The following is a 20,421-nucleotide window of genomic DNA, read 5'->3' on the forward strand; positions in this document are numbered from 1 at the left end:
TCCACCCTCGGCCATCTCTGTGTGGAGTTTGCATGTTCTCCCCGTGCATGCGTGGGTTTTCTCCGGGTACTCCGGTTTCCTCCCACATTCCAAAAACATGCTAGGTTAATTGGCCACTCCAAATTGTCCATAGGTATGAATGTGAGTGTGAATGGTTGTTTGTCTATATGTGCCCTGTGATTGGCTGGCCACCAGTCCAGGGTGTACCCCGCCTCTCGCCCGAAAAAACAGCTGGGATAGGCTCCAGCACCCCCCGCGATGAATGAATGAATGAATTAATATTTTAGTACTTTTTGGTTTTGGTTTAGTTTACCAGGGACCACTAATCCCAACCCCCCCCCCACAATACATATTATTTATTAATATATAATTAAAATACACAAATAATATGACATAATAACATAATAACTTAAATATATAAACAAAGAACAATAACAGATCTCCCAATGCTAACATCTGTGAGTCTGAATCATGTCTTTTTATGTCTTTTTGTTTTTTGATATGTTATATATTGGGCAAAAGCAGTGGTGACTATAGGGGTGTTATTTCATGTCTAGAGGGCTCTAATAATGTTAAAACTGTATTAAGAAGGTTGTAAACAGGTTTTTAACACTCAAAATATAGAAAATGAATGAATGAATTATCATTATCATTATTGTTATAATATATATACGTAATATTACCATTTTCATCATTATTAAGTTAATAATTTTTGTATTTTTTTTATTTTTAATTATTTAATTTTACAGACTTCAGTGCTTCTTGTAGAGTGCTGTATCATTTCATCTGTTATTTTCTGAAATCCGCAGTCCTTGTGTGTCAATTTATTAGCCCACTTTTTTGTGACATTTACTTCTTTTCTGGATCGCATGTGTCTAATCTTGTGCATTAAAAAACAAGAACTTGAGACTGCGTCTGTGGACAGGTGACCAGACACAGTGTCAAGTTCTTGTTTTGGTTGGTTTGTGTGTCGTGATGGTAATTGTCCCGAAAGAGGATGTGCTGTACCAAGGAGCCCCGTGCAGCCCCGTGCAGTACATTATTAGCCCAGTGGCACAGGTCCTTGCAGCAGCATCAACACTATTAATAAAACGCCAGAAAACAAATGGCCCTCGCTCCATCTTTGTCAGGCTTCAGAGTTCCTGCAAACAAAATGGCATTTCACTTCATAATTGCCTGACCCTTCATTCTGAGGCTCGCGTTTGGAGCAACGGCATGCACATAATGAGTCGGTAGTAACTCCTATTTTAGACCAGAGGTCCTGAACTCATCCCCTACGTGGCATCAGAGTATTAGTGTAACTCGTGATAAGTGAATTTTATTTTATTTTATTTTATTTTATTTTATTTTATTTTATTTTATTTTATTTTATTTTATTTTATTTTATTTTATTTTATTTTATTTTATTTTATTTTATTTTATTTTATTTTATTTTATTATCATTATTATTATATGGGAGCCAGGCATCGACATTTCGTTGGCAATCTATCCAGCCATCCATCCATCCATCCATCCATCCATCCATCCATCCATCCATCCATAAATGGTATATTTTGATAGAGCATTAAAAACCTGTTTACAACCTTCTTAATACAGTTTTAACATTATTAGAGCCCTCTCGACATGAAGTAACACCCCTATAGTCACCACTTCTATTGCCCAATATATAACATATCAAAAAACAAAAAGACATAAGACATAATTCAGACTCACACATGTTAGCATTGGGAGAAATGTTATTGTTCTTTGTTTATATATTTGAGTTATTATATCATATTATTTGTGTATTTTAATTATATAATAATAAAAAATCATATATATTAGTGTATTGTTATTGACTGTATTTATGATTTTAGTGCTTCCCCATTGTTATTCAAATATTTGAGTTATTATGCCATATTATTTGTGTATATTAATTATATAATAATAATAAATCATATGTATTAGTGTATTTTTATTGATTTTATTTATGACTTTAGTGCTTCCGCATTGTTATTCAAATATTTGAGTTAATATGCCATATTATTCGTGTATTTTAAATATATAATAATCATAAGTCATATGTATTAGTGTATTTTTATTGGCTTTATTTATGATTTTAGTACTTCCCTGTTGTTATTCAAATATTTGAGTTATTATGCCATATTATTCGTGTTTTTTAATTATATAATAATAATAAATCATATGTATTCGTGTATTTTTATTGACTTTATTTATGATTTTAGTGCTTCCCCATTGTTATTCAAATATTTGAGTTATTATGCCATATTATTCGTGTTTTTTAATTATATAATAATAATAAATCATATGTATTCGTGTATTTTTATTGACTTTATTTATGATTTTAGTGCTTCCCCATTGTTATTCAAATATTTGAGTTATTATGCCATATTATTCGTGTATTTTAATTATATAATAATAACAAATCATATATATTAGTGTATTTTTATTGACTTTATTCATGATTTTAGTGCTTCCCCATTGTTATTCAAATATTTGAGTTATTATGCCATATTATTCGTGTATTTTAATTATATAATAATAATAAATCATATATATTAGTGTATTTTTATTGACTTTATTTCTGATTTTAGTGCTTCCCTGGAAGCCATGGTTCCTTTGGGGTGTACCTAATGTTGTGTCCGAATGTGTGCGCGTGTGGTTTCGGAAAGGGGGCGTGTCATCTTCCGCGTGCTCCAGCTCTGCCATTGGTCGTCTCTCCGTCCTCCCCAGCGGCGGCAGCCAAAGTAAAAGACGGTCTTTGAGAAGAGAGCACAAAGTGACATTTTCAACACGTTGTCCTGTCGACTTCCGCCACGCGCATTTGTGACGTCACAGGCCGGGGTTGCAGATTACGGAAGATTATGTTGGAAGGGGGCGAGTGGGTGGGGAGGTTGGGATTAGTGGTCCCTGGTAAACTAACAGCACAGGTAGCTAGCCAAGAGAAAATAAGAAAATAAGAGTTCCTGTAAAGAGCAGGTAAGAAGAATCATTCCCGTCATATTAGCATATTGTTTTTCTGTGGCGTGGACGGCTTTGTCTTTGTTTACAAACATGGCCTCTTTTAGCATGCTAGGAGGGCTTCCCCGTAGTCCTTTTATTTGGAAAATATTAACTCTTTCATAGCATTTGTGCGACGGAAATGGTGTTTTTATACTTCCTAATATTTTATACATACAAATGGAAATAAAAACTTGCCTTGAAATGTTGTACATTTACACGTTAGTAGAGTTAGTACAAGCAAAAAGAAGAAATGGGAGTTTCTTGACCACAGGTCAAATGGGTCAACTTATCCATAGGGAAGGTCCATGGGAAGAAAATTCAACCGGTTACCCGCTGCAGAGCGAAGGAACGTCCGGCTGGTCTCTCTGGCCTGGAAGGTTCTCATAGAAAAACCTAAAATAAAACCCGTTAGTTCCATTATTGTGAATAACGGACCAGGCAGAAGGGTCGTTGTCCTTAGTAACGCAACAGAACCCCCAGTAGCACTTGTCCTTTTTACCCAGGCACATTGAAAGAACAAAAACCAAAAAGTACTAAAATATTCATTCATTCATTCATTCATTTTCTACCGCTTTTCCTCACGAGGGTCGCGGGGGTGCTGGAGCCTATCCCAGCTGTCTTTGGGCGAGAGGCGGGGTACACCCTGGACTGATTGCCAGCCAATCACAGGCCACATATAGACAAACAACCATTCACACTCACATTCATACCTATGGACAATTTGGAGTGGCCAATTAACCTAGCATGTTTTTGGAATGTGGGAGGAAACCGGAGTACCCGGAGAAAACCCACGCATCACAGGGAGAACATGCAAACTCCACACAGAGATGCCCGAGGGTGGAATTGAACCCTGGTGTCCTAGCTGTGCGGTCTGCGCGCTAACCACTCGAACGCCGTGCAGCCCCCTTTTAGGGTACATTCAAATAGCCAAATACTGTTACTTTCATTTTTATTTTTATTTGCAACATTTGACACTGTTGATACGATGAAGCAAATGGATTTTTAAGTAGTATGGTTTTTTGATATAGTTGTATTAATTCTATTCAATATATATAATATCTAATCATATTTCATTGTAATATTTGTAGTATATTTTCCTTGTGGATTTTGGGAAGACATTGAAATGAGCAAATATGGACACCGGAGATTGTTCATTCATCGTTCATTTTCTACCGCTTTTTCCTCACGAGGGTCGCAGGGGTTGCTGAAGCCTATCCCATCTGTCTTCGGGCGAGAGGTGGGGTACACCCTGGACTGGTCGCCAGCCAATCACAGGGCACATATAGACAAACAACCATTCACACTCACATTCATACCTATGGACAATTTGGAGTGGCCAATTAACCTAGCATGTTTTTGGAATGTGGGAGGAAACCGGAATACCCGGAAAAAACCCGGGGACGGGGAGAACATGCAAACTCCACACAGAGATGGCCGTGGGTGGAATTGAACCCTGGTCTCTGCGCGCTAACCACTCGACCATCGTGCCGCCCCCGGAGATTGTTTTTGTAGTAAACCTTCCGGTGTTCTTCCATGAATGATTGCCAGTGTAAAAACAAAGATTCAAAAGCGTTTGCTAATCATTTCACATGTCTTCACCCTCAGCCATGAGTCATTTTCAGGGGCTGGTATGTGTCCTGAGGGCCGGAGGAGGTTTGTGGTGGCGAGGGTGCGGAGGGTGCGGAGGCATCCTGTCCCGGTGCAGGCCCCATCCCAGGAGGGGTTGTTCCTCTGAGGCTACAGTGGCTGGGGCAGTGAGCAGCAGCTCCAGCTATGTGGAGGAGATGTACTTTGCTTGGTTGGAGGATCCTACAAATGTTCACGAGGTAACGCTATCTTCTAATACGTAACATCTGCACAGCTGGCATCCCTTCTTTTACTTATCTTCTACGGTTCTTTTCCAGTCGTGGGACGCCTTCTTCCGAAACAGGAAGGGAGCACCTAGTCCGCCTGCAGAGGAGGTTGCGAGACGACCCTCCACCCTCCTTCAGGGTCGAGTCCTGTCCCATTCGCCCGACACGACGCAAAAAGTGGTTGAAGACCACCTGGCTGTGCACACGCTCATCAGAGCCTACCAGGTAATCACACGCGCTACATCCGGACTACAAATAGCTCCGTCAGCCATGTTTGGCCCCCTCTTGCAGATCCGTGGTCATCATGTGGCCCAGTTAGATCCTCTGGGTATCCTGGATGCTGACCTGGACTCCTTCGTTCCTTCTGATCTCATCACCACCATTGATAAATTAGGTACTTCAAACATCGGTAAACACATGCAGCGGGTGTTGAACCTGCAGCGGGTCTTGAACCTGCAGCCATCTGCTCCTCAAAGTCCTCACAGGTCCTCCTCACATTTTCTGTCTGTTTATGGTCCCAGCATTTCATCACATGATGCATTGTGACAAGGTGGATCGCAGCCTAATGAAAGCTAACAAGGCCTTTTCCATGGTCAGCTGATACATGAAGTCTATTCCTGGCCCCTTTTGTCTTTTAATTTGATTTTCACCTGTCTCCTCTTATCTTGTTGCTCAGCTTTGAGTTTCAGCAGGTGGGCTTTGTCCCTGGGGAGGCTACTTGTACCGGCTACTCGACAGTAGACATTTCATCCTAGCCATTCATATTCATTTACAGAAAAATCTTCATAAAAGCACAAAATGGCTGAGCCGCTTGGACGTTCCTTTTCAGAAGACAAAAATAATCATGTTGTTTTGCTACGGAAAGACAACATGTCTTTCACTTTTCAAGCTGTTTATCAGGAGTGCATATTCACGTAACATCAGATGAAAAAGAATCGCCACAAAACGTCACAAATACATCGCTTTTCCGTGAATTAATGCTGCACTACTTTTGTTCAAAATGCCGTTCAAGTCTTTGTCTTATCTGTTTTATCTGTTTTATCTATGCCTTTTAAGGGTGCTCGTTTTTAAAATCTATTTTCTTGTTTAGTTGAATTATTATGTCATCGTAATATTTTCAGTTTTAGTAATAAGTTAACAATCCAATTAAAGTTTTATTTTATTTTATTTTATTTTATTTTATTTTATTTTATTTTATTTTATTTTATTTTATTTTATTTTATTTTATTTTATTTTATTTTATTTTATTTTATTTTATTTTATTTTATTTTATTTTATTTTATTAAATTACATTTAAAATTAACTTTTAAATAAAATGTATAATTAACTTTTAAATTACATTTAAAATTAACTTTTAAATTACATTTAACTTTTAAATCTTTTCAAATTAAATTTTAAATTTAATTAATTATTAAAATGGAATGGACTTGGCTATTACATTTTTTTTACATTTATTATATTTTAATTAATTTTATGTACACATTTAAAATACATTAAGTCAAATGGAATTTAATTGAACTTTACAATTATTTTTATTAAAAATGTATTTCTAAGTATGTTTATTTTAAAGTAAATATATTTCCAATTAAATTAAATCTGAATGGAATGGGATTCAATTTTTGTTTTTAATTAAACAAATTCATTTCACATTACATGATTGTACATTAAATTACATAAAAATAAAATAAATTAAAAGAAAATAAATTCAAGTACAATTCAAGTACAATAAACAATAAAAAGCTCAGATGCTTTTTATGTGTAGTATATTATTTTTAGCACTCCCATAATGACATTGTATAATTGGTTGTAATTATCATATAAATGTATCTAACCAAGGATGATTATTATCATTATATACTTTAATATATAAGAGTCTGAAAATATTTATTACCTGTTTGTTATATATATGTTTATAATAATTAGCCATTTGGTAAAGCATCAGTTTATTTCTCCCTATGATGTCATACCAGGGTTCTACGGTCTTGGTGAGTCTGACCTGGACAGAAGCTTCCGACTTCCTCACACTACCTTCATCGGAGGAGGCGAGACCACCCTCCCTCTGAGAGAGGTCATACGCAGACTGGAGGTACTTCTTCTTCTACCTTTCCTGGAACTGCAAGGAGGCCATCGAGCGTTTCCTTTCCCTCCCAGGCGTCCTACTGCGCTCACGTGGGCGTTGAATTTATGTTCATCAACAACGTGACCCAGTGTCAGTGGATTCGGCAGAAGTTCGAAACCCCTGGGCTCATGCGGTTGGGCGACGCTGAGAAGAGGACGCTGCTAGCTCGCCTCGTCAGATCAACACGGTCAGCAGTGAATGAAGACTCGTTGCTCATGAGTCTTGTTGCCGTGGCAGCACAATCCCTCGATTTTTCATATTTCATACATCCAATATGTCTGGTTGTGACCTAGGCTTAATAGGAGCGTAAAGGTGACTATAGGGCTGTTATTTCATGTCTACAAGGCTCTAATAATGTTGAAAATCGTACAGTATTTATGGCAGGCCACACAGTAGAATGTTGTCATTATTTCACACGACTGTACTTGGTCTTAGGTTTGAGGACTTCCTGGCCAGGAAGTGGTCGTCAGAGAAACGTTTTGGTCTAGAAGGCTGTGAAGTCCTCATCCCAGCTCTTAAAACCATCATTGACGTCTCCAGCGCCGCCGGCGTCGACAGCGTGATCATGGGGATGCCGCATCGGTAACGTAAACTCCATCTTGTCTTCCCGCTCATCCATATGATGGACTGTTCTTGCTCCCAGGGGTCGGCTTAATGTCTTAGCCAACGTGATCCGGAAGGACTTGGATCAGATCTTCTGTCAGTTTGACCCCAAATTAGAGGCCGCTGATGAAGTGAGGAAGCTCGGTAGATGTAGCGCCCCCCTGTGGAGACACGTTTGTGTGAGCTCCGTTATGGCCTGCAGGGTTCAGGGGACGTCAAATACCACCTGGGGATGCACCATGAGAGAATCAACCGTGGGACAGAGAAGAACATCACGCTGTCCCTCATGGCCAACCCGTCCCACTTGGAAGCGGTGGATCCGGTGGTCCAGGGAAAGGCCAAAGCCGAGCAGTTCTACAGGGGCGACACGCTCGGGAAAAAGGTCATCATGATAGAGAAAAACACAAACCATGTTTGACCTTTTTGTCTCATCGGGTCAATAATCGGGTGGTTTTTTTTTAGGTCATGTCGATCCTGATGCACGGAGATGCTGCTTTCGCTGGGCAAGGTGTCGTGTACGAAACCTTCCACCTAAGTGAGCTCCCCTCATACACCACCCATGGAACCATCCATGTGGTGGTCAACAATCAGGTGACAGGGTCCTGCTCTTTTCTATTCCGAGAAAGCAAGTTAGGGTTTCTTTCGTCACACAGCAACTTAACACTCAAAAGGAAGCTTGGAAATGTTACATGTACCGGTACCAATACGAGTTTAGCAGCTTCCCATAATGAATTACTGCCAGAAGAACCGTTCATTGGAGGACAAGCAGCATAGAAAATGGTAGATGGGGCTGCAATGCTGCCTTCGTCCACCAGAGGGAGCCATAGCACCCGGAGTCTAAAGCCCAGAAGGAAGCTGAAGTCATTGCAGTGCCCCAATGAATGCATTGCTCAGATGCAAGGCATTATGGGAAAACTTAATAAGTTTTTTTTAATACTCATAGTGGGTATATTGGTACAGTTTTTGAGTGTTAAGTCGCTATGTGATGAATTTAGTGTAACATGTTCTTATTAAAATGACACTGTGAGTCAGATGTTTCATTGTTATTTTTTATTCAAACATATTAAAATGGAGGACAAGCAGCATAGAAAATGGTAGATGGGACTGCAATGCTGCCTTCGTCCACCAGAGGGAGCCATAGCACCCGGAGTCTGAAGCCCAGAAGGAAGCTGAAGTCATTGCAGTGCCCCAATGAATGTATTGCTCAGATGCAAGGCTTTATGGGAAAACTTAATAAGTTTTTTTTAATACTCATAGTGGGTATATCGGTACAGTTTTTGAGTGTTAAGTCGCTATGTGATGAATTTAGTGTAACATGTTCTTATTAAAATGACACCGTGAGTCAGATGTTTCATTGTTATTTTTTATTCAAAAATATTTTATTCATATTAAAATTAAAAAATTCGTATATTTCAACATTTGTGACATTTAAAAAAATTAAAACAAATGTAATATACATGACATTTATAGCCCAAATGCTTGCTGTCCAGTAAAATGCATGTATCTCCATTTTATATATTTTTTTTAACAAATACAGCCACTAAAAATTCCCTCCACATTTGTAGTTTTTATCTGAAAACCAAAAGCTGTTTTTGTTCATAAAAAATTCAAATTACAGATTGAAGATAAATGCTTTTCATAGCAACATATGAGCTTTTATAATAGACGGACGGAGGTAGACGCTCTCAGCAGACATCCAAGAGGAGATGTGACGCTACTGTGTGGTTTGACCATTCGCAGATCGGCTTCACAACAGACCCTCGGGTCGCTCGCTCATCCCCTTACCCGACCGATGTCGCCCGAGTGGTCAATGCTCCCATCTTCCACGTTAATGCCGATAACCCCGAGGCCGTCGTGTACGTGTGTCGTGTGGCTGCGGAATGGAGGAACACCTTCAACAAGGACGTTGTCATCGACCTGGTCACTACCTGGAATTCATACAACTTCAATATAGTTTCAGTATAGGACCATGCTTTGCTTTATTGAAGGACATCCTCCATGTTGTTTTTCAGGTTTGCTACAGGCGCTCTGGCCACAATGAAATGGACGAGCCCATGTTCACTCAGCCTCTGATGTACAAGCAGATACGCCGGCAGGAACACGTGCTGAAAAAGTACTCCGACAAACTCATTGCCGAGGGAGTGGTCACGCTGCAGGAATTTGAGGTGACGAACCGCCATATACCACAGACAAAAGTATTGGGACAGAGGGCCATCTCACCAACAGGAAGATAAATTATGTGAACTTTATTTTACTTTGTACTGAAAAGAGGTTACAATATTTAGGAGTGTGTCAAGATAGGACCTTCCCATGACTGTTCACACAAAAGCCAAAAAAACCCAAGCATCATTCCACTTAAAGGAAAAGTGTGTGTGTGGGAGGCGGTGGTAGACTTGTCCGTGTTGTGGTGTCCCCTTTTTAAGGGGGGGTTCTGCATGTTTGTCGTGCTGCCGTTGTACGGCTTCTTAACGCAGAATTCTTTGCAAATGACGGACGTTTTGTCGAGCTTTCTGCCGTTCTTTGAGAATCCGTACATACCATTTCAACGTTGCGGGGGGGGGGGTTAAATATAGAAACGTCCTCGCTGCTGCTTGCTTAATGCTTAAAACGAGCAAAATACTGTAAGTATGACACATTATCATAAATGTAGCTGTTGCTACATGCTTACATTATGGATATAAAACCATAAAACCTTGGTTGAAGTTTGTGGAGGTGTTTTAATAGTAGACTTTCTAGGTGTGTTACATTACAAGCGTAAATTAGCTGCCTCTTTTTATCTGTTTTTATATCATATAAAAATCATATGATGGGTAAAATTCCCTAAAAAAGTGCAGCTGTAAGGGCAGCATATTATCAATTCTATATGTACAGTATATATTTGGATATATACCGTTAGTTGCAGGACCATCCAAATACGCGGGATTTATAGTGTGGAAACTGCGTTGACATTTGATGCTGCAGTAGATGTAAATGTGTAATTCACTGCCATCACTTCATCCAAAACAGCACCTCCATTCAAGGGCAATAACCATTCATACATATACAGCATCGCCTCCGTGCATGCTGTTGATGGACGTTGCCTTCATGGACGAACCCTGCAATGTGGACAGTCGCAAATAGCCTTTTCATATTAGAGCCAGGCTGAGCTATGACTGGCGGGTTAGACCATTTCTCACCGCTGGCTATCCCCTCTCGGTCGCCATTTCTTCGTAAGCTGCTTTTTGAAAATATATAGAGGGTTACAGTGGTGCTGGAGCCTATCCCAGCTGTCTTCGGGCGGGAGGCGGCGTACACCCTGGACTGGTGGTTAGCCAATCACAGGGCACATATAGACAAACAACCATTCACACTCACATTCATACCTATGGACAATTTGGAGTGGCCAATTAACCTAGCATGTTTTTAGAATGTGGGAGGAAACCGGAGTACCCGGAGAAAACCCACGCATGCACGGGGAGAACATGCAAACTCCACACAGAGATGGCCGAGGGTGGAATTGAACTCGGGTCTCTTAGCTGTGAGGTCAGTGCGCTAACCACTCGACCGCCGTACAGCCTATTTTCAAATATATTTTTCTTTATTTATAGAAATAAAGAAAAATACATTTTCAACTTTGTTGTACAGTGTATTGTTGCATTATTATTACAAGTATTTTAATGCATCTTTTACTCTCTTTTTATTCAACTCTATTTTGATTTATTTTTCTCTACTGTAAAGCGTCTTTGAGTACTCTGAAAAGTGCTATACAAATAAAATGTATTATTATTATTTATTATTATTATTAAGTATCCTTATGTTACTACTTTATCAATTTCCATGTCAACTCTTGTTTATAACAACAATTTTAAAACCTGATATAAAAATAATATCAATGATAATATCAATCATATAACATAAAAAAATTATAATTTCTAAAATAAGAGGGAAATGTCAAAGAAACTAGCAATACTAAAAACAAATATTGTTTGTAATACTAATAGTATTGACACTGATTCCTTTGACAATACATAGCTACAGAATAAATAATGACAAATTATAGAAGGGTTACACCATCTGTATATTTTATGTTCCTTCATCATTTTTACATACAACCTTCATCAAAAGTTTAAGGCCAGTTGAGAAATTGTTGTACATTCTTGCAATATCAGTTCTTAAAGCTTTGTTGTATAAAGTTGGATTTTTAAATGTTATGATTTGCTTATTGTTTTTTTTTCTACATCATTTCAGGTATGATGAACAGTGCAAGTTTGACAGCGTGAAGTTCCCTAATGTACCTCTTTAAGCATGTGTGATACAAATAAACTACATAGCACTACATATATTGTTGATGAACTGGTCAATGTGTGGTCGCAGGAGGAAGTGGCCAAATATGACAGGATATGTGAGGAGGCGTACACCAGCTCCAAGGACGAGAAGATCTCACACATTCGACATTGGTTGGACTCCCCCTGGCCTGGTACCAAACTCTTTTTCTCCTTATAATCATTATTTTTCTCTCATTCATTTCGATGTTCTTGTAGATTTCTTCACAGCAGAAGGAGAACCTAAGACCATGAGTTGCCCCCCCACAGGACTGGACGAGGAGATCATGCAGCACATTGGCCAGACTGCCAGCTCAGTACCTCTGGAAGACTTTACCATACATCCTGGTCAGTTTTCTTTATTAAAGTAAAAAAAAAAAGCTAAGTTGCTACTACAATTATTATTGTCAAACCGATCCAATAACATAATAGTTCAGAGTAGCTGCAATGAGGCGAGATCACCGTACTATGCAGGTGAGCAAATCAAGCACTCCTTTTTTCTCCTGCTTGTAACGTTAACCTCCAATGACCTCACTTGTAAACAAAAAAAACAAAAAAACAAACCCTTATCAGCCACCTGAAACACGAGCGTCGCAGCCTTTGAAAAGTGCAAAAGCAGAGACCTCCGTGGCGTCACACCGGCTGCTGCATACAATGTGCCCGAATACAGTGCACCTTGCTGGGCCACGCCAGGTGGCTCGCCCCCCTCTATACTCTGGTCCTCCTGGTGGTAGTGATATGGTGGTTGTAATGTCATGATATTTGAATAGGACAAATCAACACGTACACTTGGTCACAGTCACATCTTAGTATGTTCCAGTCCTTCTTACCTCCAGGTGTGCACAAACTACAGTTACATCCAAATTTTAAAATAGGAATAGGAACCAATAATTTGGTTTCCATTGAGGCTGCACGGCGGTCGAGTGGTTAGCGCGCAGACCTCACGGCTAGGAGACCAGTCAATCCCACCTTCGGCCATCTCTGTGTGGAGTTTGCATGTTCTCCCCGTGCATGTGTGGGTTTTCTCCGGGTACTCCGGATTCCTCCCACATTCCAAAAACATGCTAGGTTAATTAGCCACTCCAAATTGTCCATAGGTATGAATGTGAGTGTGAATGGTTGTTTGTCTATATGTGCCCTGTGATTGGCTGGCCACCAGTCCAGGGTGTACCTCGCCTCTAGTGAGGATAAGCGGTAGAAAATGAATGAATGAATGGTTTCCATTCAACATTTTTTTTTAAACTTGCCTCAGTTTTTGTACGCTCGTTTTTGTATCATTTGATTGTTGTTGTAAATGTTTTGTAAGCCTGAGTATGATATAGGTATGATTCAGTTTGCATTGAACATATTTTTTCAAATTTTGCTTTGATAGTTGGACTCATATTTCCACAATTTTCAAAAAATTGCAACGTTTAAAAAAAAAAGTATTTTTTCCTTAATATTTCAACTTTTCCCCCACATTTTGCTTCTTTTGTCTCGGTTTTTGTACGCTCTGGTTTTTGTGCATTTTGAAGCAGGTCATTGGATGGTGCAGGCGTACCTAATGTGGTGGCCAGCGAGAGCTTTTTCCATCAGCGTTTGTACTCATTAATTCAGATGACTTTTCAAACATCTCAACATCAAGCCAGGCTTTTAGCGTTCACTCTCTGCAGCAGCACCATTCCTTTTACTGCTTCAGTTTGCAAGAGCATCCCTTTTTTCATGATTTGGTGTCTTTTGTGCGTCCAAGGTCTGTCTCGTGTCCTGCGCAGCCGAGCTGACCTGGTTAAGGCTCGTCAGCTGGACTGGGCCTTGGGAGAGTACATGGCCTTTGGATCTCTTCTCAAAGGTGGCACCCACGTGCGGCTCAGTGGGCAGGATGTGGAGAGGGGCACTTTCAGGTAAGACGGCACTTCCTGCAAGGTACACCTGCAGATCTCATTTAGTAGGAGCTTTATCCAAAATGCAAAGTTTCTGCAAGCTTCAAGTTTCATCGCTTACTCAATTCCCCAGTTTTAGTATTATAAAATTTTTGTCTTGTCATTTTCTGTTTTGGTTTTCATACACCCCAGTTTAGCATGATGTTTTCGTTTGTAGTCAAAATTTTGCCTCAGTTTTTGTACGCTGCCTTTGTTTTTGTATTTGTTGAATTTTTTTGTTACAGTTTTGTCTTGGTTTTCGTACAGCCAATCTTAAATTTTACCTTTTATGCTCATTTTTTGTCCCTTTGTATTGGGTTGTGGACTCCTATAGAGCAGCTACACACAATAACCAGCACATAAGGCTTTATAGTTCTTCCAGAATTTCCATCAAAATGGTCTGTTTTGATGTATTCCACCCACAGCCCGCCTCCAGGCACACCCACTCTGTTGTGGTTGGTCACACTCGCCGCTAGCTACAAACAGTATAGGAGTCGATAATAAACAACAATGTTTTTTTTTTTATGTCGACTTCTAAGATACAGCCATTTTTTTTTACGATTCTGTTTCTGTTGAAAACTTTGACCCAGATTTTGTCTTGGTTTTTGTACGTCCTAGTGTGAGTATGATTCTGTTTCCATTGAATATTTTTGTAAAAAATTTGTCTCGGTTATCCAGCACTGTCTTTGTACGCCCTTGTATATCTCAGTAGTCCCCAGTTTTTTTTAAGATTCTGTTTCTGTTGGAAACTTTCACCCAAATTTTGCCTCGGTTTATGTACAGCCCAGTTTATGTATGATTTATTATGTTCCCGAAATGTTGCCTTGGTTTACAAACAACTAGGTTTTCATGTGGCCCAGTTTCATATCATTGGGTTTTCGTATTCCTGTAAAGGTTTTCAAACACCGTCTTGGCTTTCACACTCGCCAGTTTTCATAATATTGTGCTTTAGTTTGACCTTTGGAAGGAATTGCTAACTAGCGAGGTAGCGCTAACAGTATATAACTTGTCTAGGAAGGGTGTATTGCATGCGCTTGTTGTAATCAATCAGCTGGACTGTTGTTAAATAATCTGAGGTCGTCTTGAGCGGTGAGACGTCATCTTATTCTCTTTCGTGTCGCCTACGAGGTGTCAACACGGCATAAAGAAAGACGTGACACATGAACGCATCCAGCCAGCGCCTGTCTCATCTGTCCCCCATCATTTCTCCAGCAGCCAATCTTCTGCGACCCCTTACCCTCCCCCCCAACTCCCAGCGACATACATCACATTAACTAACCAGACACTGTCCTGCCCTTTTTCCTTAGCCTCCCGTTTGGCAGTGACACCCTCGTGGAAATCAACAGTCAAAAAACGCATCCGCTCCTTCCACCTTCACTTTGTTTACTTCCTTCCTCCCGTCGCTCACTTCTTCTCACAGGAGCTGAGCATATTGCCGTGTTCCACTTGAGCGAGTGTATCGGCGACACACCCAACTCGACGTGTTTGTCTTGGATGTGTGCGGCGCCGCCGGTGCTCCCCTTTTTTCCCCGCTAATGGGGCCCCCATAGACACGCCATGTTCACAGGACGCAGGGATGGAAATGTCCCATGAATGACATTTATGGGACACAAATTGGAGGCAAATGAAGGACGAAAGAACAAAAATGGGGAAGGGCAGAGAAAACATTCATTTGAAAAAAACTAAAATTTTAATTGACATTAATCCCAAATAAAATAAGTTTCATTCCTGATTTGAATAGGACAAATCAACAGGTTCGTTCAGATCCAAATTGGTTTAAGTCCTTCTTACCACCTCCTTAGATGGTCAAGGGTGGAATTGAACCCTGGTCTTTTAGTTGTGAGGTCTGCGCGCTAACCACTCGACCGCCGTGCCGCCATTAGCATGATTTCATTCATTTATTCATTTTCTACCGCTTTTTCCTCACGAGAGTCGCGGGGGTCCTGGAGCCTATCCCAGCTGTCTTCGGGCGAGAGGCAGGGTACACCCTGGACTGGTGGCCAGCCAATCACAGGGCACATATAGACAAACAACCATTCACACTCACATTCATACCTATGGACAATTTGGATGCAAATTCCACACAGAGATGGCCGAGGGTGGAATTGAACCCTGGTTTCTTAGCTGTGAGGTCTGCACGCTAACCACTCGACCGCTGTGCCGCCATTAGCATGATTTATTAATTAATTTTTTTGGAAAAACGGTGCTAAAAAGTGGCGACTGTACAATGCAACTCTGCACAACGTAACAGACGACTTTTATTACATACTAGCAACGCTAACATAGCTAGCACATTTTAACAGCAACACCACGCCAGGTTTGCCTCTTCGCTTCTAGTCTTTTAAGCACTTCCTGCATGTTTTTTCCAGCCACCGTCATCATGTCCTTCACGACCAAGAGGTGGACAAACGCACATGCGTCCCCATGAACCACCTGTGGAGCGACCAGGCGCCCTACACAGTCTGCAACAGCTCCCTGTCGGAATACGGCGTCCTCGGTAAAAGGCGCACACCGCCGTTAAAACATTCCAAGTGCCGCATTCACGCTGATCGTGCCCACAGGGTTCGAGCTGGGTTTCGCCATGGCCAGCCCCGACGTCCTCGTTCTCTGGGAGGCCCAGTTTGGAGACTTTCACAACACCGCCCAGTGCATCATAGACCAGTTCATCAGTTCCGGTCAGGCTAAGTGGGTCCGCAACAACGGCATCGTGCTGCTCCTCCCGCACGGGATGGAGGGAATGGTAAGGAGAGGATATGCATTTCTGGGAAATACATGACATGTACTTATGATCTGTCCTCAGGGTCCAGAACATTCATCAGCCCGACCTGAGCGCTTCCTGCAAATGAGCAAAGACGATCCAGATCACTTCCCTGTAGGTCTACCTTTTTATTTCAACTCTGTTATACGATTTCATTTTAGTAGATATAATAGAATAGAATCTTCTTCTTTCTCTTTGGGCTTTTCCCTTCAGGGGTCGCCACAGCTATCCAGTCTCCTCCATCCAACCCTGTCTTCTGCATCTGTCTCTCTCATGTCCTCCTTCACTACATCCATAAGTCCTCTAACACGTAATGTCCCTCTGATGTACTCCTTCCTGATCCTATCCATCCTGGTCGCTCCCAATGAGAACCTCAGCAGTCTCTCTCACACCAACTACCCTCATGTCCTCCTTCATTACATCCATAAACCTCCTCTTTTGTCTTCTTCTACGCCTCCTACCTGGCAGCATCCTTCTTTTGATATATTCACTATCTGTCCTCTGGACATGTCCCAACCATCTGTCTGACTTTATCTCGCTTATTTTTTGCTTATTTTTTGCTTATTTTTTGCTTATTTTTAATTTTACACTGACGTTATTGTATCCTACTGGGCATGCCTGCACAATCTAATACCGTAAGTACTAATCATCTATATATATATATATATATATATATATATATATAAGTATAAGGTTAAGTCAGGTCCCAGGGGTCAGCATATGTGAGGAAGCACCCCGGGAGGCATCAGCAGAAGATACGATCAAAAGATTAGTGGCAACATTAGCATCCTCAGTGTGTTAGTACGAAATGATGTCGCTCACAGCTTCAATCTAAGGAAGTAAAACTCACATTTTCTTCTTATTTTAGGATTTTGGTGGAGATTTTGAAGTGCAGCAGCTGTACGACTGTAACTGGATTGTGGTCAACTGCTCCACGCCTGCTAACTACTGTCATGTGCTCAGACGGCAGATTCTGCTGCCGTTCAGGAAGCCGGTAAAGCGTGACTTGCACTGTCTTCTTTTTTCAATATTTTATTTTATGTTGGGTTTTTTTTTTTTCAGATTGTCTTCCAATTGTACATGTAAAAGCTCCAAATGATGACTCCATTCAGTCCACTACCATGTAGGCAAATAACCATCCGACATTAGCCATTAACAACTGTGGCTGTAGGCAACGTATTGGAGTGGACACTAGGGGCCATACCTCTCTCCCAGATTAGCAGTCAATTGGCCAAAAGCGTATTATTGGCTTTTTTTTTCTTTTTTATTGACAAATATTTTAACTTTTTTTTTAAATCATCTCTGTAATTGTTTCCTAAAACTATGATTTTCTTCTGATAATATGTTGATCTTATTCTAATAATATGGGAACTTCACCTCAACCTAGAAAAAAAGAACATTTGTTTTGTTTCTCATATTATTACGACTTTTTAAAAAGTGTTTTTACCTTGATGTTTACTATGATGTTTGCAGATGACATTGGGATTTGTAGTGAGAGGAAGGAACAGGTGGAGGAGATACTAGAAGAGTGGAGGTTTGCTCTCCACTCCATTTTTCCATTTTTTTCCCACTTTCTTCTTGTAAAAATTTGATGATCCTCAACTTAATTTTCCAAAAATTACAACTTTATAATTTTTTTAAATTGCTTATCATATTCCGATAAAAAACAACAACAAAAACCATATTTCAACACTGTCTTGGTTTTCATGTATTCCAGTTTTTGGATGATTCGGTTTTTTTGTTTTTTTTCTAGGTTTTCGTACAATCTTACAATACGCCACAGTTTTCATATCATTCCTTTTTTGTAATTTGGTCGTTCATGTAAAAGTCGTGTCTTATTTTTTGTTTTGGTTTTTCATACACCCCAATTTAGGTAAGATTCTGTTTTCAGTGAACATTTCGGTCAAAATTTTGTCTTGGTTTTCCATTGCAGTCTTGTTTTTTGGATGTTCCAGTTTTGGATGATTAGGTTTCTGTAAAAAAAAAAAAACAAAAAACATTATGTTTTGTTAAAATTTTGCCTTAGTTTTTTTGTTTTTTTTACACCCCAGTTTATGTATGATTCATTTATTTATATATATATATATATTAGTGACAGTGCAGGTTGATGAACATCTGCAAAAATCCAGATATGCCAGATTATAGCACAACTGCGAGTTTCCATCTGTTATCCCCTGGCAGGTAGAAACAAACGACAATAAACAATGTAAAAACAATACACAAAGAATAACAAATAAAAAGCAGATTTTCTCAACTAGCGTTGAGATTTCGCACTTTTATTGCAAATGTTGCCCCAAACATATTGGATGATGTCAAGAATAAACACCTTTTCGTCATTTCCTGCTGGTACAGGAACGTAACGCCTGCAAAAAGCTGAGGATCTACTGTATGTTTTTCTTTTCTTCACGCACAGCTTGAGTGTTTTTTAGCTTCGGTCTTAAGTGATCCCCCGTCGCCTGCACATGTGACGCTCCACTGAGCATGAGAAAATAAAGCACTGTGAGCAAATGAGTCAGGATGTCAATAGGGAATATGGTGTTATTTGTCTCTTTTTGCACTAAAAAAGGCAAATAAGTATTCTTGTCTCGCTTGGCTGAACTCCAAAGCTTTTGTTTATGATGCCGTCCCTGTGCTGATGTCACATGACATGGCGGCCTTGTGTGATGAAAACTTTTTTGTTTTCCCAGCTGATTGTCTTCACGCCTAAGTCTCTGCTCAGACACCCTGATGCCAGGTCCAGTTTTGACGACCTCGCCAAAGGTGGACTTTTACGTTGTTGTTAATGTCTGCCAGAGGTTGAAGAAGGAAGTTGATATTGCCTTGTGTTGAACTTCTGCAGGTACGAGATTCAAGAGGCTGATCCCGGACCATGGACCTTCTGGACAAAGTCCGGACCGAGTGAGAAGGTTGATCTTCTGCACTGGGAAAGTCTACTATGAGCTGAGCAAAGAGAGGAAACAACAGAACCTGGAGAACGAGGTCGCCATCATCAGACTGGAGCAGGTTTGTTTCAACATTTGCAGTCCCCGGACGAAGGTACTGGTATTGGTACTGGTACTGGTTTAGTACATTCCCAGCATGCATACATAAGGGTCATTCATTAATTTATTGGCCAAGTGTAGGATTTGACCAAGTGTACCTGTTGATGTTTTCCTAATCAACTATCATGGCATGACTACTACCACATCACCACTATCAGGAGAACCAGAGTATAGAGGCAAGGGAGTCACCTGGTGTGGCCCAGCAGAGGACACTATATTCGGGCACATGTTCCGAGCAGTCAGTGTGCCACTATGGAAGTCAGGAGAACCAGAGTATAGAGCAAAGGGAGTCACCTGCTGTGGCCCAGCAGAGGACACTATATTCGGGCACATATTCCGAGCAGTCGGTGTGCCGCTATGGAAGTCAGGAGAACCGGAGTACAGAGGAGAAGGAGCCACCTGGCGTGGCCCAGCAAGGTGCACTGTATTCAGGCACAAGCGCCAAGCAGCTGATGTGCTGCCACGGAGGTCTCTGGGAAAACTTTCATTTTTCAATCGCCATGACACTGGCGTTGCAGGTGGCTGAAGGATTCCCGCTTGATTTTAGTGCGACTTTTCCCTGAATATTCCAGTCAAATTCCAAATGCGGTGCAGTGATGCATCCTTCTGTCCCAGATCTCCCCGTTCCCTTTTGACCTGGTCCGAGCGGAGGTGGAGAAACACAACAGCGAGGCTGAGCTGATCTGGTGTCAGGAGGAGCACAAGAACATGGGCTACTACGATTACATCAGGCCTCGTCTTCTCACCGTGGTGGCCAACAAGAGGCCCGTCTGGTGGGGGCTTAGGTCGACGTGTGCCTCTGCTGGTACGTCATGCGTCATTTAAATCATACTTGTGTTTTTCTT

General features: G+C 40.7%; 1 protein-coding gene across 4 annotated transcripts in view; it reads left to right on the forward strand.

Moving 5' to 3' along the window:
• Nucleotides 1-2,864: 2,864 nt before the first annotated feature.
• Nucleotides 2,865-20,421, forward strand: part of ogdhl (oxoglutarate dehydrogenase L) — a 31,158-nt gene continuing 13,601 nt past the window's right edge. For 3 of the 4 annotated variants that reach the window (XR_013629236.1, XM_078793896.1, XM_058060803.2), the window contains exons 1-22: nt 2,865-2,979; nt 4,609-4,829; nt 4,908-5,081; nt 5,148-5,250; nt 6,827-6,942; nt 7,008-7,162; nt 7,411-7,557; nt 7,619-7,709; nt 7,781-7,960; nt 8,041-8,169; nt 9,319-9,498; nt 9,591-9,743; nt 11,932-12,034; nt 12,099-12,227; nt 13,609-13,759; nt 16,147-16,274; nt 16,339-16,517; nt 16,578-16,649; nt 17,404-17,529; nt 19,223-19,295; nt 19,375-19,538; nt 20,192-20,349. Coding sequence is in view for 3 of the 4 variants with exons in the window: in XM_078793896.1 (XP_078650022.1) it covers nt 4,611-4,829; nt 4,908-5,081; nt 5,148-5,250; nt 6,827-6,942; nt 7,008-7,162; nt 7,411-7,557; nt 7,619-7,709; nt 7,781-7,960; nt 8,041-8,169; nt 9,319-9,498; nt 9,591-9,743; nt 11,932-12,034; nt 12,099-12,227; nt 13,609-13,759; nt 16,147-16,274; nt 16,339-16,517; nt 16,578-16,649; nt 17,404-17,529; nt 19,223-19,295; nt 19,375-19,538; nt 20,192-20,349 (2,930 nt within the window). In the remaining variant the exon portion in view is untranslated. Of the gene's footprint in view, nt 2,980-4,608; nt 4,830-4,907; nt 5,082-5,124; nt 5,251-6,826; nt 6,943-7,007; nt 7,163-7,410; nt 7,558-7,618; nt 7,710-7,780; nt 7,961-8,040; nt 8,170-9,318; nt 9,499-9,590; nt 9,744-11,931; nt 12,035-12,098; nt 12,228-13,608; nt 13,760-16,146; nt 16,275-16,338; nt 16,518-16,577; nt 16,650-17,403; nt 17,530-19,222; nt 19,296-19,374; nt 19,539-20,191; nt 20,350-20,421 lie in introns of those variants that run through there. The other variant, XM_078793897.1, reaches the window with a different exon arrangement.

This window comes from Doryrhamphus excisus, linkage group LG10, assembly GCF_037039965.1.
Source record: "Doryrhamphus excisus strain RoL-2023G ecotype Guam linkage group LG10, RoL_Dexc_Guam_v1.1, whole genome shotgun sequence".
NCBI lineage: Eukaryota > Metazoa > Chordata > Actinopteri > Syngnathiformes > Syngnathidae > Doryrhamphus > Doryrhamphus excisus.